This window comes from Hydra vulgaris, chromosome 03 (genome assembly GCF_038396675.1).
Source record: "Hydra vulgaris chromosome 03, alternate assembly HydraT2T_AEP".
Taxonomy (NCBI): domain Eukaryota; kingdom Metazoa; phylum Cnidaria; class Hydrozoa; order Anthoathecata; family Hydridae; genus Hydra; species Hydra vulgaris.
Window position 1 is genome coordinate 735,817 of NC_088922.1, and position 26,684 is coordinate 762,500.

At 30.8% G+C, this 26,684-nt stretch overlaps 1 protein-coding gene across 1 annotated transcript in view; it reads right to left on the minus strand.

Annotated features, from left to right (window-relative positions):
* The window catches only part of LOC100201218 (syntaxin-binding protein 5), a 91,312-nt gene that overhangs the window by 24,483 nt on the left and 40,145 nt on the right, over positions 1 to 26,684 (minus strand). Inside the window, exons 12-14 of the mRNA XM_065792017.1 lie at positions 12,276 to 12,426; positions 10,999 to 11,063; positions 10,880 to 10,920 (exon numbers count right to left, since the gene is read on the minus strand). Coding sequence (XP_065648089.1) covers positions 10,880 to 10,920; positions 10,999 to 11,063; positions 12,276 to 12,426 — 257 coding nt within the window. The remainder of the gene's footprint in view (positions 1 to 10,879; positions 10,921 to 10,998; positions 11,064 to 12,275; positions 12,427 to 26,684) is intronic.

Sequence of the window (26,684 nt, forward strand, 5' to 3'; positions counted from 1 at the left end):
ATATATATACTAACAAAAAATTAGTTTTGATAAACTCTCGCAAACTCGCTACACATGAGAATTTCAAGACATACAGAGTCAGTCCTGACTTGTCTCCTGCTGAAAGAGAACTGAAAGAGTACCAACTACACAAAGACCGCAACATTCATAATGATAAACTACGTAATGAAAACCCTGAAGCACCCTTTCACTGGGGCATTGGCGATGGAGCAATCATCAAGATCCGCGATGCCCTTACTTCTCGCTCCACTCCAACTAACTAGCAATAATCTCAACACCAATCGCTTACTAACCATCTGTACCACTAATATGCGCTCACTCTGTAACAAAATTGAGATTTTTAATCAATTTCTCATAGATACCAACATTGACATTGCCTGTTTAACTGAAACCTGGCATAACCCCAGCGGTAAGCAAATTATTCTTTCACAAATCAATAATAATTACACTTGCATAAGGTGTGGTGGTACTGTTATATTCATAAACAAAAAATACTTAGATAAAATATAAAAATAAAATTAACTACAGACTACTCGTTTAACTTGGTGCCTAAACAAGAAATCGAACAAACAATTGCTCGTGTGTACCCAAAATTACTCCCCCGAGTTTACTCTTTCTGCCTAGTTATATGTGCCTATATTTTGGTTTGGTCTAAAAGTGAGCAGCGCAATGCATCTTATTAACTTGCACAACTCATTGAACCAGCCATAACTTGTTGCACAATCGGCAACAAACCACTAATATTTCTTGCAGGGGATCTTAATGGCTGCCTTACTGACTTTATTTGTCGTTCTCACCAACTCATTCATTTCAATACATACCCCACCCGAAAAACATCTATTCTTGACATCATCTTGAGTAACGCCTCTAAATGCTATGTGTCGAATACCCTTCCTAGTTTTGGTAATTCAGATCACCTTGTTGTAGATAGTCAACCTCCTCTTAATCTCTATAAATCTACTCGCCTGGTTCCCCACAAGGTTTCTTACCGGTCAGGTAGAATTGCTGACGCTGTTGCACTGATACGATCTACCAATATTGAAATCTTAGTTGATTCACTGTATGAAATACAAGTTGCTTGCAACAACTTTTATCATTCTATACTCTCTGCCCAAGACATCTGCCAACCTCTAAAATCAACAACGCTCATTAACCCTAAGCCTTGGATGACACCACTTATTCAAGGCCTTATAAAAGAGCGTAAACAACTCTTTTTCTCCGGGTACTACAAAGAGTGGAAAGCACTTGCAAATCGAATTAGCAAACTAATTACCAAAAGAAAGAGAATCTATAACAGGCGTTTCACTACTGGAAAAACAGATTTTTGGCGTGAAATCAGTCTTGCTGATAAAGGTCAAATCACCACCCCTATCTCTGAGACACTAGCAAACCAATTGAATGATCATTTTAAAAGTGTTTGGACTGGCAAGAAACAACCCAGCCTCTCATGCTTCATTAACCGAGAGGCAAACCCGCCTACTACCCCCATTTTTACCCTTAATAACATTGCCAACCAACTCAGCAAACTCAAACCAGGTTCCTCAGGACCAGATGATCTCTCTCCGCTTTTACTCAAATCTGCTCACTTTGAAATCGCCTCATCACTCTGCATCCTATTCAACCGCCTCATAGAAAACCTACCTGACCAATGGAAATCAGCAAACATAACACAGAATCCAAAAATTTCTAATCCACACTTGTCTAATGATGATCACACCAAGCACTTATGGGTCTCAAACAAACAGTTCGGTTTCCTTCCAGGCTGAAGTACAATGGATGCTATTATTCAAATTATAGAGGACTGGAGTCATGCGAAAGATAACAACAAATCAATTTATGCAATATTCTTTGATTTTGAAAAAGCTTTTGATCTTGTGAGTCATGACAAGTTACTGTTAAAGTTAGTGAACATTCTACCTAGCTGGCTCACCTCTTGGATCGCAGCTTACTTATCTAACCATCAACAAAGAATTAAAACAAATGATCACACCACTGACTGGAAATGTATCGAACCAGGTTACTTCAGGGTAGTGTTCTATATCCAATCCTGTTCATTCTATTTATTTCCGACATTAACGTCTATCTTCCACCTGAAACCATCCTCGAAAAATAGGCTGATGACATACTGACCTATATAATTAATGATAAAGTTCCTACCAAAATACCTCAATCCATTGTTGATGGCGTCGCTCTGTTGATGTGTATATATATATATATATATATATATATATATATATATATATATATATATATATATATATAAATATATACACATATATATATACCTATGTAAGTTTTATTTAGCGTAAATATAACTATTTACTATGTAAATACTATTTAATTCATTATAACTTATATATTTTGTCAGGTCAGGTTATCCCGCTACTGGTAACATGTAACCCAGTACAATCTGCTTTATGTCCTGCTACCTCATAGGATACGGCTTTTTAGGCAAAGGCTAGGAGATGCCAACTCTGACATAAAACACCCCCAGCCTTGGGGCTCTTAGTTGAGTAAAGGCTAGAGATGGTGTCTTGATAAAAATACTCATCTTGGGCAGATGTTAAATGCACCCGGCTACTGTCTTGTAGAAGGCCTCCTAGGCAAAGACTTAAGGGGTAAACAGATTCTATCTGTTGACCAGCTTCGCACCCCTTCTTCATCTATTAGGCTGGAACAGATGTATTTTTAAAACATTGTTTCCAGTTTAGGATGTTGAATGCTAGATCTTCTTGACTCAATGCATGGGTTTTGCTTGTGCCTCTGTTTTTATGACTAGGCAACTCATTCTATTATCTCCTAATGAGGGTACAGCTCTAAAACTCAGTTTTATGGTTCTGAGGCCGGATGGTAGTCAGGTTTCCTAAACTCTGTGGTAGCTCTCAGAGAGGCTGATTCCATCAACACCTGAAAAATATCAAAGTATTAACAGTGCCATGTTGCGCATAGATGGTGTCCCTGATTGACGGCTTAGGGTTTATTAGTAGTAATGAGGCAATTGTTTGGGCTATTAAACAGTGTTCTGAGTACTATCTATGCTTTGAGTCAAGTTCTTCAATCTAATTTTAAAATGAATAAAGTACCAAAAACTATAAAACACAAAAAACCATCATCATCATCAAGTTCTCTAAACCTATCATTCACTAATACTCGTGGTCTTCAAAGTAACTTTTCTTCTGTTGAGTCTTATCTCTTGCAAAGTTCACCAGACCTACTTGCTCTTTGTAGACTAATTTGAGTTCAGCTGTCTCATCTTGAAATCGTAGTGTTGATGGTTATCTTCCTTTAATTCGTAAAGACTCGAATAGTCACATGCTTGGCCAGGGCATTTACATTCGTAAGAATTCACCTATTTGTCGTGAAACTAGATTTGAATCCACTGACTATTCTTTCATGTGCTTTCGTTTAGCACCACTTCACTCTATTGCCTTTCTATTTGTTTTATATCGCTCTCCTTCATCTCAAGTCTGCACTCTTTTTGATGTTATTTCTGATCATATTGACTAAGCCCTCTCTCTTTATCCATCAGCTAATATAGTTGTTGTCGGTGACTTTAATGCTCACCACTCTAAATTACTTGGCTCTAGTGTCAGTGACTCTGCAGGCTTTAAAGCCCACAACTTTTGCCTTTCACAATCCCTAACTCAAATAGTCAACTTTCCAACTCGCTTTCCTGACAACCCGAATCATTTACCTTCTCTACTCAACTTATGTCTTGTTTCTGATCCTAGTCAGTGCTCAGTTTCTCCACATTCACCCTTAGGTGCTTCTGATCACAGTTTGATCTCTTTATAACTATTATCTCATTCTTCTTCATCACCTGAATCCCCCTATTATTGTATCTCTTACAACTACAGTAAAGCTGACTGGGATTCTTTCCGTGATTTTCTTCGTGATGGCCCTTGGGTAGAAATCTTTTGTCTTCCTGTCAACAAATGCGCATCTTACATAACTTCGTGGATTCAGGCTGGCATGGAATCTTTTGTTCCCTCTTGATGATTCCTGGTCAAGCCTAACTCTTCTCCATGGTTTTCCTTACACTGTGCTGCTGTAATTGCCAATCGAAACCGTTACTTTCATATTTATCAGCAAAACAATTCTCCAGAAAACAGACATCTGTTTATTACTGCTAGAAACCATTGTAAAAAGGTTTTGTCTAACGCCAAAGCCCCCTATTCTCAGGTCATGAAATCTCGCATCTCATCTCAAAAATTAGGCTCTCGTGACTTTTGGAGAATCTTTAATAGTATCAATAATAAGGGCAAATCTTTAATTCCACCTCTCTTGTATGGTTCAGACTTTGTCACCTCACCTAAAAACAAAGCTGAATTGTTTGCTAAAAACTTTTCAACAATATCTCTTGATTCCACTAGTTGCGTTCTACCTGATATTGCCAATAAACAGGTTGATCCATTGCTTGACATTCGTATCACTCCAGCTTCTGTATCTAAAGTGATTTCCTACCTAGACTCTTCTACAGCTTGTGGCCCGGACAACATACCTGTTATTGTCTTGCAGAAGTGTTCTCCGGAGCTGTCGTCTATACTCTCAAAACTATTCAACAAGTGCTTATCAGAGTCTTGTTTTCCAGCCTGGTGGAATGCGGCATCCATTATCCCTATCTTCAAAAATTCTGGATAGCGATCTGATTCGTCTAACTACCGTCCCATTAGTCTTCTTCCTATCATAAGCAAGGTTTTTGAATCTTTAATTAACAAACACTTAATCTCTCATCTTGAATCTAATAACTTACTTTCTGACCATTAATATGGATTTCGATCTTTTCATTCTACAGCTGAGTTGCTAACAGTAATAACTGATAAGTTTTATTGTGCATTAGATAAAGGTGGAGAGATTAAGGCCATCGCTCTTGACATTTCAAAAGCTTTTGATAAAGTTTGGCATGCTGGTCTTCTCCATAAGCTTTCTACTTATGGTGTATCTGGCAACATCTTTAGGATTATTGAATCCTTCCTTTCCAATCGTAGCATAAAAGTTGTCCTCGATGGAGAGCACTCTTCTTCTTATTCTGTAACTTCAGGGGTTCCTCAAGGTTCTATCCTTGGCCCTATACTCTTTTTAATTTACATTAACGATCTTCCAGATATTCTCAAATCTAAGGTGGCATTGTTTGCTGATGATACTACCTTTTATTCTTGTCGTGATAAGAAACCAACACTCTCTGATTGCTTGGAGGGGGCATTTGAGCTTGAAAAGGATCTCACTTCTGCTACAGCATGGGGCTCACAGTGGCTGGTGAACTTCAATACAGATAAAACTCAATTTTTTTCAGCCAATCGTTATCACAATAAGTTAGATCTTCCTATATTTATGAATAGTGATGTACTCAATGAGTCATCTATTCTTCATCTTCTAGGATTAACTCTTACTTCCAATTTTTCTTGGAAACCATATATCAAACTGTTGCAAAATTAGCATCTGCTAAGTTTGCATCTCTTTATCGAGCTCGTCACTTTTTTACTTCGGATTCTATTCTCTATTTCTATAAATCTCAAATCCGGCCTTGTATGGAATACTGTTGCCATATCTGGGGCGGATCTTCTAATGATGCCCTTTCTCTTTTAGACAAAGTGCAAAAACGCATAGTTGGACCTGCTCTTGCACCCAACCTCCAACCATTATCACATCGTCATAATGTTGCTTCTCTTTCTCTTTTCTACAAATACTATAATGGGCACTGCTCTAAAGAGCTAGCGTCTCTTGTGCCATCTACAAAAATTCATTCTCGTGTTACTTGTTATTCAATTAAGTCTCATCTTTTTTCTGTGACTGTTCCTAAGTGCTCCAAAAACGCTTATTCGTCTAGTTTTTTCCTCGAACATCAGCTCTTTGGAATTCGCTTCCTTCATCTTGTTTTCCTGATTCATATAATTTGCAATCCTTTAAGTTGTCCGTCAATCATTATTTTGCTATACAATCTTAATATTTTCTCTTTCAGTAACTTCCAATTTTAATTAGTGGCTGCTTGCAGCCTTGTTGGAAGCGAAGATGTTTAAAAATATATATATATATATATATATATATATATATATATATATATATATATATATATATATATATATATATATATATATATATGTATATATACACACATATGTATAGAGCATGGTTATTAAAAAGTTTTTTTCTATAAATTGTTATTATAAATCAAATGCTAATAAACCATAACAGAAAAATTTCAAAAGCTTAAAAAAGGTTTTCTTAAAGTCGCCTGGCCAAACCAAAAACCTCTCCTGAGGTATGTACATTCCTTGCATGTTCTCCCTATCTAAATCAGTGAATCTATGTACACTTAAGCCAGTTGATATATGCACTTCTGTGTGGTTATTTATAAATAAATTAGAATTAGGGTACAAGACGTATAGGTAATACAAATAGTGTAATTCATCGAAAAAACAAAAATAAAAAATAAAAAAAATATAAAAACAGTATAAAACGATAAAAAAGGTATCATTAATTTAAAAAACTTTCCAGCCATAATTTTTGCAATTTTTATTAAAAAAAAATTTATATATATATATATATATATATATATATATATATATATATATATATATATATATATATATATATTAGGGCAGGCCACAATACCACATGGATTTTTCAAAGAATCAATTATAGTAATGGCTGCATAAAAATTCATAGCTTGTGTTGTTGTAATTGTGGGGATAGGTGGAGATACATATCAGTTAGCGCAGATGGAGGGAAATAGTTATTAAATTGGGATGAGGATAGGGGGGTGGGTGGAGGTTATGATTTTCTTTTATATTTTTTAAGACTTAGTTCTTATGCAATCATTATTTATAAGCACACTTTTATATCCTGTTTACACTAAAGAACAGGAATACAAATTTACTTCATAGTACTTTTTTTATTAATTAGTTTTAATAATTGTTTTTCATCAAACAATAGTTGTTAGTAGCAGTACTTGAAATGATGCAGGATATAGATGGTATACCAGCCTGCCACCTTTTTGTTAAGTATAAACTACATGGCAACGATTAGATGGTATTTTGAAAGTACTAAAAACCATCCAGTTAAGTTTTTTTTCTTTTCAAGCACTGCTTAATAGGTATCAAAAACCAAAAATTTATGTATTAAATTAAAAACTTTGGCAATCTTTCAATTAAGAGGCATAAAATAAATCATTTATTTGCTTTTTTGTACTTGTCACAATTACTTCTGAAACAATGCACCCAGCCACAAGGAAAAAAAAAAAAAGATCAGGTGAGGACAAGTTTTAAGGTAATGAATGTCATGGATAGGGTCATACCTAAAGTTATGGCTGATCAAAATGGGGTTAAGGCAGGGGTCAAGTTGTTCTAATTTAAAAATTAAGTCTAATCCTAACCTTAAAATAACGATTTTATCTGAGGAAGAGTGCTCAACACATGACACTTTTTAGAGATATATCAACCCTAGTTCAGACATCATTGTGTCACAACTGCAAAAAAAGCAAATAATAACTTTATTTTTCGCTTAACTAAAGGATTACCAAAATTGTTATTAAAGATTTGTTCTTATAATTATTTATTTTTTGCATTTGTTTTAAAAATCAACATGTTTTACATTCTAATACTTTATATATATACATACAATTTTTTACTGATTTCACATCCCCAAGGCAGAGGGGCTCACTACAGTTAAGAATAGTTTTCTTTTGTTCTACTTTGATTTCAATCCTCTCTTAACTCTTTAACTTCAAAACATGATCATCAACAAAAAAGATTTTTGCATGGAGAAACAAGTTGAGTGCGATACAACCGCACTCAACTTGTTTCTCCATTTTCCAGTTTTAACAAATAATCTATTCTGCCATAGACAGGATAGATTATTTGTTAAAACTCAGTTTCAAATGAAAATTTGAGATTCAAAATCTATGAAAATGTTTGCAATTTATCGCATGTTATCATCATACTTTCATTCATCATACTTTAGAATTATCATCATGCTTTAGAATTATCATCATACTTTAGAACTATCATCATACTTTAGAATTATTATCATACTTTAGAATTATCATCATACTTTAGAATTATCATCATACTTTAGAATTATCATCATACTTTAGAATTATCATCATACTTTAGAATTATCATCATACTTTAGAATTATCATCATACTTTAGAATTATCATCATACTTTAGAATTATCATCATACTTTAGAATTATCATCATACTTTAGAATTATCATCATACTTTAGAATTATCATCATACTTTAGAATTATTCTTTGGGTAATTTTGGAAAACTTTATTTAAAAACAGAATACAACTGATGTTATACATTTTAAAATTATTAAAATCAAATCACTTCACTAGAGAAACTTTCCTCTTGCAACTTTCCACTTTCACTAGAGAAACTTTCCACTTGCAACTTTCTACTTTCACTAGAGAAACTAGCTTTACTAGAGAAACTTTCCACTTGCAACTTTCCACTTTCATTAGAGAAACTTTCCACTCGCAACTTTCCACTTTCACTAGAGAAACTTTCCACTTGCAACTTTCCACTTTCACTAGAGAAACTAGCTTCTCTAGTAAAAACATTTTATTTAAAATGTTTTCAAACCTTTAAGATAATTATTAATTCAAGAAAACTAGTTAAGATGGTGGTTAAAATTATTCAAATAAAATAAACATATAGAACAATTGCAGCAATATTTCTTATCTTGAGGGCGAGGCTACGCAAAACGAAGTTTTAAGAGTGTTAGAAAATTATTCTTTTGTAGAATAACAACCCTCATTTGTAACAACCCTCTTTTGAAGAATGAAATAGCATAAATAACAAGACAGTTATTTTACTGAAATATTGTTTATAATAAATTTTTGTTTATAATAAATATTTGTTTATTAAAAATATTGTTTATAATAAATATTTGATAAAAAAATCTTAATCTTTTTTAATTTTTCAACAAAATCCTAATTATACCATATTTTAGGCTGAAAATGAAAATAATTGGCTTAAATTTTTTATTGAAAATGGTCCATATTTAAAAATTATCATAAAAAAAGCAAAATTAAATAAATCTTAGCATCAGACTGACCAGCAGGACACAAGGGATATTAAAAGAAAAAAAATGAAATCACAAAATGAATCCCAATCAACTCTAAGTTAGTGGAAGGAACTGCAATGATAGGGTGTAAGGGTGATTCAATGATATGGTGTGAGATTGATTCAATGATAGAATGAATCTGATGTAGAAGTACAAAATATAATTTTTTGTGAAATCATTGCATGATCTGAACCACATCAAGAAAACAAGGGAAAAAAAATTAGTACAAGTTATGTCAGAGGCAAGAAATAAATCAAGGAGTGAAGGTAAGTGATAAAGATTGTCCAGAAAATCACACAGTTAACTATTAAATTATTTGAGCATGCAATTGAGACAAACAAAAATTTTAAGTTTTAGTGACAGCAGGATCAATGGTACTAATGCCAAGCCATTCAGTGTGATGAGTATTCAAAATCAAAAGATGATAACAAATTATCAAAGGATAATAGCCATTGACACTGCGTTTGGGAGTTCGAAACCTCAAACCTTGAAACCTCGAAAAGACTCACAAAAGAGCAAGTAGAGCAACAGGATTCAACAGTTCAAATAGGATAGTAACAGTTCAAAGAAACAAATAATTTGATAGTAATGTTTAAATGATAAATACATGGGATTTTTTGTGCCCATGCAGGACAAATCCTTTGTTGAAAGATTGGTCATGACTTTGGTATTTAAGGATTTGTTGAGCAAGATACTGGGTATTTGTTGTGCAACAGACTTTATATTAAAAATATTAATATATGCTTGGTATTTGTTGTGCAATAAAAAATACAAATCTTTTGAATAATGGATTTGTCAAAATCAACTGATTAGTCAATATTAGAAACATCAAAGAGTATTGACACATAATAATTCTAGATCCAGAATATTGACACAAAATATCAAAGTAAGAACAGCATCAGAACTTTAAAAGCAGCAGAAAATATAGATGTCAAGATTATTTTGGTTAATCTTCATTAAATTCTTCAATGCAGTAAGAGATTACCAATGATAATTTTGAATTTTAACTAATTATTTAAAAAAACACATTTTATTATAAAATCGCAATCAGTGGAAAAAAAAAAGTGTAGAAAGGAAATAATACTGCATTTTTCTTATATATACATTATTTGTTCAATTTAATTGTGATGCAAAAGCATTTTATGACTTTTGGTCTCAAAGTCCTTCAGTGAAATAACAAACAAAGAACCCCAAAAAGTTCTTTAAATTTAAATTTAAAGCTTTAAATCAGAATCTAAATCATATCTAAATTTGTACTAAAGAAAAAAAGGACTTCTTTGTATTAAAGGAAAAAAAGGACTTCTTTGTACTAAGAGTTTATATTGCAACAAACATAAATTTTAATTTAAAATGTTTTTTGAAACATTTTTTCTCTTTAAGTCAAATATCAAAGCCAAAAAATCACAGTGTTGCATTGCTAACAAACTTATATTGATCTACTTGACTTTAAATTGTATAAACATGAATAGTCTGAAAAATTTAAATATACATTAATGTAAACATACATATATATATATATATATATATATATATATATATATATATATATATATATATATATATATATATATATATATATATATATTATATATACATATATTTTATATATATTTATATACCAATAATTTTAAATGTATTCTACAAAACTCAATGTTCTTAAAAGAACAGAGCATTAATATATATTTATATATATTTTTGTATTCACGAGTTTCTAAATTTAAAAACAAATTTAAAGTATTTAAACCACAACAAGATATGTATTATAAAAATCTGAATATAAACTTATATTAAAAAAAAAGAAACTTACTTGAGGTAGCGTCCCAAAATTTTATGCTACCATCAGCATGTCTGAAATAAAGTACCATTGTTTACATAAAAGTTAATAAAATTTTTATTACAAACAAGTATAAAAAAAAAATCCGTTACCCTGTTATAATGAGAGAAGGTGCTTGGAAAACCTCTATATCCTGCCCACCTGTCAATGGCCAAACCTAAAACGTGAAAATAAATTAGCATACTTTAAAAATAGTAAAAAAACATTGAGTCAAAAAACTTTTGAATTATTTGTAAGCCTTCCCAGGAACAATGTTTGCACAAAAAATAAACAATAAAATTTTTTATAAAACTTCATAGCAATCTTTTTTAAGCAGTTAAACATCAACACTGTCTCAGAGGCCAATGTATTAATGCAATTTTTATTGGAAAAAAAGACAAATTTGATCAAGAATTTTGTCTCCATTAAATATTGTGCACATTTTCTTTTTTTAATACATACTTTAGATGCCTCATAAAACACTTACAAAGGTTTTAAATTTCTGATGTTTAAAAAGTAAATAAAGTTATTTATATTTACACTTAAAAATAGAATATACAAATATTTACAGGAGTATATATCTAACACATGCACAATTTTATAAGAAGGATAAGCAAACATATGATTAAGTATAGATTTATTACAAAAAAAACCTTTAACTTCAACAATACTGCTGTAAACAAAATCTCATATCCTTAATTTAATGCAGGACCTGGCTTTAAAAGCTTTGGTGTAGCAAGGAGTGGTAGTGCATTTAAAATAAGTTCTTAAAAAAAGTAGTTGTATATAAAGTTAATCGAGTGAAATAACTTCAAATAAATATTTTTTCTTTTTTTTTTCTTTCTAATATTTTACTAGAACAGTTCATTCATAGAACAGTTCATTCATAGAACAGTTCATTCATAGAACAGTTCATTCATAGAACAGTTCATTCTTAGAACAGTTCATTCATAGAACAGTTCATTCATAGAACAGTTCATTGCAAGTAAAAATGTGATCAACATTATAAAAGCATAAAAAATAGAACAAAAAAAAAAAAAATTAAAAATTGCTCATAGTTTCAACATAAATAATGAACTAATATAAGATACTGGCAGAAAAAAGTCCTTTATAGATTTCATATTTAGTAAACATAACTTGTTATTCTTGTTAAATAAATATAATTTGTTTTGCTCCTTGAGTTGCATCATTGTAACATAAAAATAAAAATCATCTTAGAAGTAAAAAATAAGAAAAAAAAAAAGATTACGCATAGCACACGCTGTTTTTAAAGTATCTCATGCATTGATTTATAACTTATTCTAGAGTACAATAAATTGTGCATCAACCTTTTTCATGGTAAGACTTAATGCAAAAATAGTAAACAAAACTCGTTAACAAATAATTTAACCCTTTTGGAACTTCCAGCAAGATCTCTTGTAGTATTTGAGATACAATGTAAAGCAGTAAGTAAATCATTAGGACATTCAGGATAAAATTGTATGCATGTTATAGGTGATTCATGGATATCAAAAGTAAAAGGAAGCTGAAACCAAGGTAGACTAAAAAAAATTAAAAAACAAACAAATTAAAGATCAAATGTGAACAGTACTTGTAACAATATTGCAAAAAATTACAGACTTAAACAATGTGTGTGTGTGTGTGTGTGTGTGTGTGTGTGTGTGTGTGTGTGTGTGTGTGTGTGTGTGTGTGTGTGTGTGTGTGTGTGTGTGTGTGTGTGTGTGTGTGTGTGTGTGTATATATATATATATATATATATATATATATATATATTAGTAGTAGAAAATCACTTAACAAAAATTTTTTCCATTTAACACTGAGTTTCATCAACAAAGATTCATCAGAAACATATATATATATAAATATGTAATACAGGTAAAAGGAGCTCAGAATGCTAGATACTGTTTAAGATCCTGGTTAAGACAAAATATTTGGACAGCTACTTAGTTTTTACTTTTAAGAGTTGACAAAATACTTCTGTCACAATGCCAAAAAGAATTTTTTTGGAAGTACCATTTTTATGTCTTTAAATAAATATTTAGAATATAGTTTTTTTAATAGGGACCTCAGAATGTCAGGTTAAATAATAGGTTGTAATGCTTCCAAATTTGGTTAGAAAATCATAAATTTTTGCATAAAAGCATTATTCCTTGGTGAGTATATTTTTTAATGTTTGGTTCACTTACCTTTTTTACTTTTTTTTATTTCACTACAAAATGCTAGGTTAAGGAAACTCAGAACGCTAAGTGAATGAAATTTAAAAAAGAAATACCTAATTTGTTGCATGTAACCAAAGTAATCCCTAAGTGAACAAGGTAAATGTTAAAGTAACCCAGGTTCACGGCTCAATGGAGTGGAAAAAAATGTTAGAAATGGTTTCATCAATCAAGAAAGACATAGCCAAAAATGAGCAAGCTAATGAAGAAAGTAAATCTAAGCAACAACAAAAAGGTGAGGCATTTTATAAATGCATAGAAGAATGTACATGGGTCTAGAATGTTTGTGCTACTGCTATAACATTTTAAATTTACTTGCAGTAAAGCATCGTACTGAGGGGAAATAGGTTCAAAACCAAATCACATTTTGTGAAATAGGAACCAAAAAATGGCTTCAGTTAGGAATCAAAAGCCTTAAAACGCTTACCCTCCTGACCCCCAAAATGAGAGGGGTGTAAATTTTGCATGGTCATAACTTTTTTGTAATTTACAATATTTTTCTACAAAAATTAAAATCTGTCGATAAATTTAAATTTAGTTTTAGATGTTAAAGTTAAAAATTTTGCTACATATTTCCCTCACGTTTGGGCAGGGAAAGGGGGAGGCAAACGCTTTAGGGCTTTTTGTTCCCAGGCCTCCACCATCCAAATTTTTTGCAAGGCATATTAACAAACTTAAGTTTGCACGATGTGTGAAAGTGTTCTATCTGGAACATCAAAAAATCCTGAGGGGCCCATGCACACATGCCACCCCTTATATACTGGCCCTGAGTAAGACCTGAGGGCCGTGGTTGATGGGACGGAGTCACCCCCAAAAAAAACGTGTCAATGGCGTCTCAAAATCTTCCAAATTTGACCGCTAGGTTTTGCTAGAATAAAAAACTTCTTAAATTAGCAAAAGGGCACAAAATTTGCTGTTGCCCCCACCCACTGGGTTTTACCCTTTGTTTTCAATATTACTGATCTCACGTAAGACTCATTTTTTACTTACTAAAGAGGGGTGCCTGAAAAAAACGTCCACCTTAAGTATAGTTTATTTACATTTGATTCGTTATTAAAACAAAAAAAAGGTTTACATGGATTTCTCTGAAGGAATTGAACCGTAGACTATTTCCGATGCATTAACCTCTCGCCCAAATACACACTTACCTTCATTGTATTTTAAATTTATTTAAATTATTATTTGCATATATACTTAAAGACGTTTTTAAAATGCGCAAACAAAGAGCTTTGGGGTTGTATAAAGTATCTAAGGTACCCTCCGTCTTTTTTTTTTTAAATAAACTTTTTAATTGAGAAAAAAAAATAAAGAAGGATGGGGGGGAAAGATATTTGAGGGGGGGGATATTTGAGAAACGTATGTACTTTTAAGGGGGGGGGGGGGGTTGAGACATAAAAGTACGCATGGCAACAGGGGAAGGTCAAATTTCAAAATTTTTGGCGTACATACTTTATGGTCGACCCCTTAGCATTTGATGAGATAATGTTAAAGAGTTCTTTTCTATACCTGATACAACGTATCATTCTGTTTTTGCTGATTTTGGATTATAGTTTACATAGATCTTATTTATATATTTTTTGTTCATTATGTTTTTTTTAAGTTTGTTAATGTTAAATTTTATTTTCAATTCTTAAGATAAATCAAAGAAGTTTTTGAATTTCAAAACGCTAGGTGAAGTACCACAAAATGCTAGATAATTTAAAATGTGATTTTAAGAAAACTGGATTTATTCTGTACACACATCTTTTTAGCACTGCTTTTAAAGTTTTGAAGCAACGTTTCTAATTTTTTTATTTTTCTTTTATAAATAAGATTTTTTTAATAAGATAGATTTCCAAACTTTTCAATTTGATTAGTTCTAATATTACCAGAGAGTCTACATTTTGTGGTGATAGGAATTTTTCATCAGCCCCTCTAAATATTTTGCAAACATTTTCATAAGGGCTCAAAAATTTTAAAACTGTTTGAAAATTTTTTTTGTTGCCTAGTAGAATTTCTTTAACACCTTTTTAATTCTCTAAGGATGATATTTAATTTTTATTTCTTCATGACTTAACATTATACCCTTTGTTCAGATTATTCATGGCTTTTAGTATTTAATAGAAAAACTTGGGTTTTATATAGTTTAATTTAAAACCTGACGTTCTGAAGTCCCACTGCATTCTGAGGTCCCACTGCGTTCTGAGATCCCACTGCGTTCTGAGATTCCACTGCATTCTGAGGTCCCTTTACTTGTAATAAATTTAAAAAAATTATACAATATTCTTCAAATGAACAAATAGTTTTTTATTTACTTCATTTATGCTTTTATAAATTAAATTCTTCAACTACTTGATTTAAAAAGTTAAACTTTAGCGCAACTACATTAGTATTTTGCATAACAAAATGCAAACATTATCTAACATCAACCTTGAAAACCATTGCAAAAAATGTTTTTGTGTCACAAATCGCTTTTAACGATTGTAATAAATTAAAGAAGTTATGCAATCGCAACAGTTAAATTAAGCAATCGCAATGGTGAGATAGGAATTCTTAAAATTAATTAATTAAAAGAAATTAAGATTGCTGGTTTTTAAGTATTACAATATATTGCTCATAAATAAACGTAAGTTAACTAGTTTTAAATATTAAAACTATTTCATTTTAAATTTTTAATTATTGCTTGCTTTGTCGACCACCAGATTATTTAAATGCTATTTAACCATGGAATTGAAATAATGCCTTATATTAAAATCCTAAGTTTGTTATCTGACTTTTTTATGCAGTTTTTCAATGAAAAAAATTTTTTCAATTTTTTTTTTTTATGCAGTTTTTTTTTTTATGCAATATTTTTAAAATAATAAAAAATGATTTAAAAGAATTAACTTTTCTAAAAGCTTTTACAATTAAATCTATATTTGTAAAAAAAAAAAAAAATTAATTTGTTGTTAATCAATTATTTAAAAACAAATATGCTATTTGAATAGATAAAGATATAGTTCCTCTAACAAAAAAAAAATTGTTTGATTAATTAAAGTTTAGTTTTTTTAATTAAAATTCCAAGCTAAAAAGTGATTTTAAAGCTTGAAAATTACTTAAAATGGCGAAAGAAAGAAAAAATCTGGATCGTATTTTTAAATGTTTTGTGTGAATGCATATATCAATTATCTAGAATAACATTTCTTGTTTTATTTAAAATAGCAACGAAGACATTTTTTAAAACAAAAGTTGTTCCAAAAAATGCCTTCGTTGTTCCGCTTGAAGAATTTCTAGTTTTATAAGTTACCAGGCATTTTTTATTTCGATTAAAACTTGTTATATATTAACTATACTATCAATAAATGAATTTCATAAAACAGTTTTATAAATAAATTTATAAATTCTAGATAATCTATTGCTCAATTACTTAACGTTATAAAGATATTTTTAATACAAAATGTTTTAGCAATTAACCGTCAAGAGATAAAAATTTTCTATTGATTTTTCTACATTCTCAAAAATTATCCAGCATAATCATAGAGAAAATCAGGCATATATCTTTTTAGAAAAATCCTGCATGTATTTTTTGGAGCACATCACAGTGTATGTACGTATATATATATATATATATATATATATATATATATATATATATATATATATATATATATATATATATATATATATATATATATATATATATATATATATATATATATATATATATATACAGCAGAAGAAAGTAGCACCTAAGAAATTTTTTAAAAAATGTACATTTGAATAAATATAAGTAAATAATATTGTGTTTTTATTAAATTAAACTAAGATATTGTTTTAAATAAAGCTATATTTATTTATTTTAGTTAATGATTTCATTAATGATATAATTTCAGTACTAATAAAATGCCAAAGATATCAATAAATGACAGAAATCGCATCATTGTTTTACATGAAGAGTGCTATAGTCAAGTTAAAATAGCCAAACGTGTGAATTGTTCGCGAGCCTCAGTTCAAAAAAGAGTTAAAAAATATAATGAAACTAGTGATGTAGTAGAAAAAAAGAAGTCAGGTCGTCCCAAGAAGTTAAGCCTACGTGATGAACAGTTTTTAAAAATAACAGCGCTACGAAATTGCAAGAAAGTAAGCGCAGAACTCATTCAAGATCTTAAAAGAGCTAGTGGAACTTTAGTACATGCACCTACTGTGCAACGATCTTTAATAAAATCTGGATTAAAAGACTTAGCTATTAAAAAACCTTTACTATGCAAAGGTAATAAAGAAAAAAGATTAAAGTTCGCCAGAGAGCACATAGGGTGGCAGAAAAATCAACGGGACAAGGTATTGTTTAAAGACAAATCTAAATTTCAAATATTTGGGACGAATAGACGTCAGTATGTTAGGCAAAGAAAGAAAAAGGCATTGAAGGAGCCATGTCTAGCATTAACTATGAAACATGGTGGTGGAAATATTTAAGTTTGGGGGTGTATTTTAATAAAAGGGGTAGGGGATATTGTTAGAATAACAGAAAAGCTTAAAGGTGAAAAAATAAAAATATTTTACATCATCATATTGTGCCTTCTGGATGACAACTGATCAAGGATTATTTTATCCTACATCAGGATAACGATCCCAAACATACTTGCAAATTAGTTGAAAATTATTTGTCAAATCTGGAAGAGGAGGGAGTGCTTCAAACCATGCCTTGGCCTCTTCAGAGCCCTGATTTGAATATAATTGAACATGTTTGGGACTACTTAGACAGAAAGATGGAAAGGTTGCTTAAGAATATAAATGAGATTTGGAATGTTCTGAAAGAAGAATGGTATAATATCCCAACACATTTATTGAAAATCTGTATAAAAGTACAAAAGACTCCAAGATGTTATTGTAAATAAAGGTGGTCACACTAAATATTAATTCTCTATTATAGTTATTAATTTAAACGTTTTTAATAAAACTTGTATTATATTACGCAATTTAATAAAAAATGTTTGTACCTATATTTTTGTTTTAATTTCATTTTGTTTGACATTTTATCTTGAATATATTAAAATTCTCTTAGGTGCTACTTTCTTTTCACAGTACTGTGTGTGTGTGTGTGTGTGTGTGTGTGTGTGTGTGTGTGTGTGTGTGTGTGTGTGTGTGAGTATATATATATTAGGGTGATCCAAAAATGACCAAAAAATTTTTTTTTTTACTTTTTGTTATTCCTAAGGTCTAAATGTGTTCATTTATGAAAGAAAACATTGTACCAAAAAATCAGCCAAATCGGTTAATATTTAGAGGTCGCGCTGGGGCGATCTTTATACCCCTCTAAAATTGGAATTTTCAAATGTTCAGTAAAATATTGACCTTCATTTTCTGTGCACATTTTGGTTATTTACCGTTCGATTTTAATAAAATAAAAACGAAAATAAAGCTCTTATTACGCATAATAATTTTTGTTAAACAACATTTTCTTTTTAAATGCATATTAAAGCGGCAAAATAAATTGCAAACTAAGCCAAATTTCATTATATTTTATTATATTGGTTTATTATATGGTTTAGTTCAGTTCAAGACTTTATCGAGAGTGTTGTGATTCCTGAAATAAAATTACAATAGTTTATCTATTTTGCTTGACTAATAATATCAATTACAGTATTTTAAGAAAGTGATATAATTGCGAGTTTCAACGAAACTAATTTTGTTTGGAAATATAGGTGACAACAAAATATATTTTCATTCATACACTGTATTAAAGAAAATTTAAAATGGCTGCAGTTGCAAAGTCAACACGCAGTTCTACAGCAAAATGGTTAATTGGTGAACCAATATCAATGCTTTCGCATCTTAAGCTTCCGACGATTTTGGAAGTATTAAAATGTTTTTTCTTCCACCATGAGGTGAAAGGATTGAGTATACATGAAAGCTCGGTAACAGTTATCAAATCAACTTGTGAAATTTGGGAAAAAGCTAAAATTCCTACAATTCGAAAGGATAATGCAGTTAAAAGGCTTGAAAAATTTCATAAAAAATATACGGATCTATTAAAAGACAGAAATAAGAAATCAGCTGTTGCTAGAAGCAAAGTAAAAGACTTTGAAAAGAGAATTATGAAACTTTTTGATATTGCGCCAACTAATGTTTTTGATTTAATAAAAATTGCTGAAGATTGCGATTTCCTCATAGATCAACGAGATGATAGAAACATGGTCTTGGGTTCCATTGATAAAGATGATGCAGAGAAAGAAGAAAATAAAGTTTGCAGAGAGATAAGTTTGGATAAACGTTTGCAAAAAGAAGCGTTAAGGAAACAATGCTCTGAAGAAGTAGTTGTTCTTGAGAATTCAACTTCGCCTTCAAGTTTTGCTAGTAGCCATCATGATGATATTGTAGTTTTGAAAGGAAAAGATGATGTTGCAGAAAGCTCCGGTCTGAAAAGGAAGCATTCTATAAAAAAAATTATTACCCCTGAAGTTGTCGCTTCCTTAGAAAGAGGAAAAGTAAGCAATCGTGTGGCAATGCAAACTATAGCAGCTACAATGCAAAGTTTAGGAGCTCCCATTAAATGTTGAGCGTTTGTCAGTTTTAGTAACAGGGCGTGGTGTTGAAAAAATTCTGGGAGTGCCAAAACTTCCTGATTCAAAAGAAGAAGCCATTGCTACTGCAGTTGTAGCCTCCCTCCAATGGGACGCTTCGAATCTTATTAATAATCTCTGTGGCATGTCGTTTGATACCACAGCTAGCAATACAAGATCTGAGAAAGGTGCTTGCAATTTACTTGAAGAAAAATTAGGAAAAGAATTATTGAATTTAGCTTGCCGTCATCACATTACTGAAATTGTTGCAGGATCTGTGTTTAAAATTTATTTTCCAACAATGTCTGGACCAGATGTTGCTATTTTCATACGATTTAAACAAGCCTGGAAGAATATCAAGAAAGATGATTTTAGCCCAACAGTGCAAGATGAAGAAGCTGAAAGATATCTTTCAAACGTCTCAATTGTAAAAAAAATCGTCTATAATTAATTTCTTAAAAAAATGTTTGCAAGACTCACAACCACGAGATGATTATAAAGAACTTCTTGAATTATGTCTAATATATTTAGGAGAGCAACCTCCTAGTGGAATAAGATTTAAAGCACATGGAGCCTTCCATCATGCTCGGTGGATGGCAAAACTTATTTATTCAATTAAAATATGGTTATTTAGAGATCAGTTTAAAATGGTGCAACATGAATTAAACGCAGTAAGAGATATTAGCATGTTTGCTGCATTAATATATGTTTGACAGTGGTTTACTGCACCACTCAGTGCCTCGGCCCCATTTAATGATTTAGATTTTCTAAAAAATATTGAGGAATATCGTGAAATGAATGAAAATATAGCGACCGCTGCAAGTGAAGAACTTATATCTTTGGCCTTTTTTAGTGATGATGTAGAGATTGAAGTTAAAAAAAAAATGATAACTGCCCTTCAGCGTCAATGCGTAGACAATAATAGGCCATCAAAGAAATTTGCTTTAATTAAAGATATTACAAATGTAATGAGTAAATCCCTTGAGGACTTTGTAACGTGTAAATCACTTTTATTTTTTAATTTCTTAAATATTGACATTTCCTTTCTTGAAAAAGATCCTTCAAACTGGAAAAACAATGAGTCGTATGCCGACTCTAAAGAAGTAGTGAAGTCTCTTAAAGTTGTTAATGATTGCGCCGAAAGAGGGGTGAAGTTAGTACAAGACTTTAATGCTGTCTTAACAAAAGATGAAGAGCAGCAAAAGTATGTGCTAAATTTAGTTGCAGAAAACAGGGCTGTCTTACCAGATGCAAAAAATCAACATTGAGTGCTAAACAAACCAGGCGACAATGAGCAGCTGTTGTTGTTTAATGTTGTTTAATAAAAACTATTATGTGTAATAAGAGCTTTATTTTCGTTTTTATTTTATTAAAATCGAACGGTAAATAACCGAAATGTGTACAGAAAACGAAGGTCAATATTTTACTGAACTTTTGAAAATTCCAATTTTAAAGGGGTATAAAGATCGCCCCAGCGCGACCTCTAAATATTAACCGATTTGGCTGATTTTTTTGGTACATTGTTTTCTTTCATAAATGAACACATTTAGACCTTAGGAATAACAAAAAGTAAAAAAAAGTTTTTTTGGATAACCCTTATATATATATATATATATATATATATATATATATATATATATATATATATATATATATATATATATATATATATATATATATATATATATATATATATATATATATATATATATATATATATATACAGTCATGGACAGAAGTTTGCGACCACTGCAATTTTTTACAAAAAACACTCAAAATTTAGAAAAACAAGTAGTAAATTATAAATCAGTACATATATTTCCAATGTTTATTCACACTATACAGGTTAAACAGCATGTCTATTCATATTTTAGTATTTACAATGAAATCCTTTATTTTTGAGAATATTTTCAATACGTCCTGGCATCGATTCACACAGTTTCTTGCAATTGTCCGGCGTAATCTCCTGCACCCACACGCATTTAATCCAGTTGATGAGGTCATCTTCAGAACTTGGGCTATGTGCAGCAATCTTCTGCTTCATTACAGTCCAAACATTCTCAATAATATTGAGATCTGGACTGTTGGCTGGCCAAGGTTCCAGTAGCGGGATGTTTTCAGAACGCAGCCAGTCCTTAACAGCCTTGGTACCATGACAAGGTGCGCCATCATGCTGGAAATGAGTGATGCCATGTATTGGTACAAATGGTGGCAGCTTATCCATCAGTATACTCAAATAAACAGCACCATTAATTGTTGTATTTTTAGGCATAATCCAAATGCCGGCACGACTGCTACCAGAGACTGCTCCCAAAACCATAACTTTTGGAGCCTGTTTGACTGTTGGCATAATGTACTTTGGATTATGCCTCCGATTTGGTGGGCATCTGACATGTCTACAAAATGAGTAGAATTGCGTGAATGTTGTCTCATCTGAAAACATCACTTGTTTCCACTGGGCTGGTGTCCACTGCCTGTACTTCTGACAAAACGCTATGCGATCGCGAATATTCTTTGGTGAAAGCTTCGGCTTCTGTGCTGGCCGGTAAGATTTCAAGCCTGCATCAAATAATCCTCTGCGTATTGTCCGACTGTTTGGTTTCTTGGATGGTGATCCAGGCAGTTTGCCTCTAATGGCACTTGAGGATGCTCTTGGTAATTTTTTTGCTGCCTTTATTATAGCATTATCCATACCGTTGCTTGTAACCTTCGGGCGCCCAGCGCGTGAATGGGATTTAAAACTTTTTAGCTCTTGATTTCTCTTTACAGTAGCTACAACAGTGGAATGTGAAATACCGAGCTTTTTGGCTACCTGTCTTATAGAAATGTTCTCTTTGTACAAAATAACAACCTGAGCTCGCTTTTCAGATGTCAGTTCTTTACCGCATACCATTTTAACTAGTACTGCTTCAAATAAGGTCTCCGTAATATAAAATGTTCCAAAATATTTCAGTTATATCTGAAAATAAACATATAAACATCAATTTTAGACTCTAATTGACAATTAGCACAAATTGGTACAAGATTGTAGCAATAAAGTAGCCCAAAAGCAATTCAGAGTAGAATAAATTAAAAAATATGCGAAAATTGCAGTGGTCGCAAACTTTTGTCCACGACTGTATATATATAAATTATATAAAGTGGTTTTCTAAAATTAGTAATAAATATGAATGCACATTTATACAATTCGATATTAATAATTTTTACCCCTCAATTACAGCAGAAATTTTAGATAAAACAATAGAATTTGAAAAAATCTACACTGAAATTACGGATGACACTATTTGTCTAATTAGACATGACAGAAAAACTTTATTTTAATAACAAAAAAAGTTGTGAAGAAAAGTGGAAGAAAAAAACCACGCACGAATGCTTTAATGTAACAATGGGAAGTTACAACAAAGCAGAGCTTTGCGAATTTGTAGGCTTACATATTTAAATTCCCAAGCTAAAATTTATCCCAAGTTTATTTTAATCAATTAGGCTTGCATCAAGATGATGGTTTAACAATAATGCAAAAAAAAACAAAAAAAAAACAGGGGCCTCAACTTGACAAAATTAGAAAAATTTCAAAATCATTGGCTTCCAAATTGAAATTAACATTAATTTAAAAATTCTGAATTTTCCTGATGTCACATTTAACCTCTAAGAAAATTCTTATAAGCCTTATAAAAAACCTAATCATGAATTATCATATATTAATATATAGTCAAATCATCCCCCTCAAATCTTTAAACAAATTCCTATTTCAATTAACAATAGACTTAATTAAAACTCTTCTAATGAAAATATTTTTAACTCTTCCAAACTTGTGCATGCAGATGCTCCTAAAAAAAATCGAACCTGTGCATGCAAATGCTCCTAAAAAATTCAAAATTAAAGTAACACTATTAAAGTAAGCTAAAGCAAAAAATACTGAAAGAATTATAAAAGATTTATAAAAAAAAAATTATAAAAAAAAGAATTATAAAAGATTTATAAAAAGAAATTATAAAAACAATTTTGCATTGATTAATGAAAATAAATTCCTTAAAGAAAAAATACTTAAAATTGTAATTGCATGCAAAACATTGACTACCCTATAAATAAAAAAATGCTTTTCAATAAATATTATTTACAAATGCATTGTTTCCTTGGCATACCAAAAGTACAAACAGAGACGGTGTCCCTGATTGTACTTTTGGTATGCCAAGGCCACATTTGGAGCCCTTTGTTACAACTTAGGGTTTATTAGTAGTAATGAGGCAATTGCTTGGGCTATTATAATATATATATAACAGTGTTCTGAGTACTATCTATGCTTTGAATCAAGTTCTTCAACAAATTTAAAAATGAATAAAGTAACAAAAACTATAAAACACAAAAAACCATCATCATCAAGTTCTCTAAACCTATCATTTACTAATATTCGTGGTCTTTGAAGTAACTTTTCTTCTGTTGAGTCTTATCTCTTGCAAAGTTCACCAGACCTACTTGTTTTTTATGAGACTAATTTGAGTTCAGCTGTCCATCCTGCAATCTTAGAGTTAATGGTTATCTTCCTTTAATTTGTAAATACTCCAATAGTCACAAGCTTGGCCTGGGCATTTACATTTACATTTACATTCAGAAGAATTCACCCATTTGTTGTGAAACTAGGTTTGAATCCACAGACTATTATTTTATGTGCTTTCATTTAGCGCCACTTCACTCTATTGCCTTTCTGTTTGTTCTATATTGCTCTCCTTCATCTCAAGACTGCACTCTTTTTGATGTTATTTCTTATCATATTGACCATGCCCTCTCTCTTTATCCATCAGCTAATATAGTTGTTGTCGATGACTTTAATGCTCACCACTCTGAATTGCTTGGCTCTAGTATCAGTGATTCTGCAGGCATTAAAGCCCACAACTTTTGCCAATCTCAATCTCTAACTCAAATAGTCAACTTTCCAACTCGCTTTACAGACAACCCTAATCACTTACCTTCTATACTCGACTTATGTCTTATTTCTGATCCTATTCAGTGCTCAGTTTCTCCACATTGACCCTTAGGTGCTTCTGATCGCAGTTTGATCTCTATAAAAACTAATATCTCATTCTTCTTTATCACCTGAATCCCCCTATTATTGTACCTCTTACAACTACAGTAAAGCTGACTGGGATTTTTATACATATATATATATATATATATATATATATATATATATATATATATATATATATATGTACACATATATATATATATATATATATATATATATATATATATATATATATATATATATATATATATATATATATATATATATATATATGTATATATATATATATATAGATTTATATGTTAAGCAAAAGTATAAGTAGTTCTAACATAATTTATTGATACCACAAAAATGTCTCAAAAAACTGGGCGCAAATGTGACATGATTTGGTTAAAATATACATGAGTGACTGTTCCAGAAGGAAAGGGGTGTGAAGCAGTTTGTAATGCATGTAGAAAAGAAATGAAAGGTCAAATTCAAAGGATGCGTGAACATATAAAAAAGTGCAAGCAATCACAACCCCATGAAATTATGGAGTCAATTAAAGATCAACAACTTCTTGAAGGTAATTAAATGACTACATTGTCATTTCAAATTTTATACTTTCCCTAAATTGTAAATATATATATTTAAATTACTATCACATATTAACTTAGAATAATTCAATAAACTGCAATTTCATTTTAAAGGTAACTCATCATCAACATCACAACAACAAATGAAAAGGTCTCAGCCCAATTCAACATCAGCTGATAAATATTTGAAAATTGATAAGTTTTTCACACAAACAAGCCTCAAAGAGAAAGATTTATTTGATCTGCAACTTGGTAGATTTATATACAGAACAAATTCTAGCTTCAGAACAGTTGAGCACAAAAAATTTATCAATATGCTTCATCCAGGATACACTCTACCTAATAGAACTCAAATTGGAGGAGAAATATTAGATAGGGTTTACGCAGAAGAAATTGAAAAATGTAATGTATTGAATGGGAAAATTGTAGCCATGTCTTTAGATGGCTGGGGTAATGTACATAATGAACCTATAGTTTGTATCTCTGTAATTACAGATAAAATTAACATTTTAGTAGAAACAATCAGCACTTCTGGTCATTCACATACTGATGAATATCTTACACATTTAGCAAGAGAAACAATAGATTCTGTAAAACGCAAATTTGGATGCACAGTATAAAGCTTTGTGACTGACAATGCAGCTAATATGAAATCAATGAGACAAGTATTGTCATCTGAAAGAGATATTATTGTAACTTATATGTGTGCTGCTCATATGCTGAATCTTTTAGCAAATTATCTTAACAAAATGAAAATGTGAGCAAGCATGTTACACAAATAATAAAATATATAAGAAATAATCATCAAGCTGCAGCAATTTATAATTTAAGCGGAGGGACAAAATTATAAAAAGTGATATACAGATAAAGCGAAAAACAGAAGGTTTATTAAAAATATTAAAACCAATTGCAGTAGCACAAGATAAGTTAAAAAAGAGACCAAACAAAAATAAGTGACATTGTTTTGTCAAAAATAAGTGACAAATTTTTAAAGATTTGATGAACAGTTTATCATTTTTATCAAACGATGAAAAAAAAAAAAAATTAATCTAGATACCTTCAGACTGTCAGTGATGCTCATTTCCTGGCAAACAAACTAGCTCCTAGATATTTTGGATCTAATCTTTCTGAAAATGAAAATGAAGCTGCCATGAATTTTGCAGATAAACAGTTCAGGAATTTGTTACCAATAATATTTAAATTAAAAGCAAATCTGTTCCATTCAATAAAAGCTATTTGTATAGTGAATCTGTTTTAAAAAATGCATCACCAATAGAATGGTGGAAATCTCTAAAAATTGTGGATTGTAACATAGTGGATATTGAAGGTTTATTAAATGCACCAGCTTTTAGTGCTGGAATCGAAAGCATTTTTTCAACTTTTGGCCTTGTTCATTATAAGTTAAGAAACCAATTGGGGGTAGAAAAAGCAGCAAAGCTTGTATTTATATATAGAACATTAAATAAT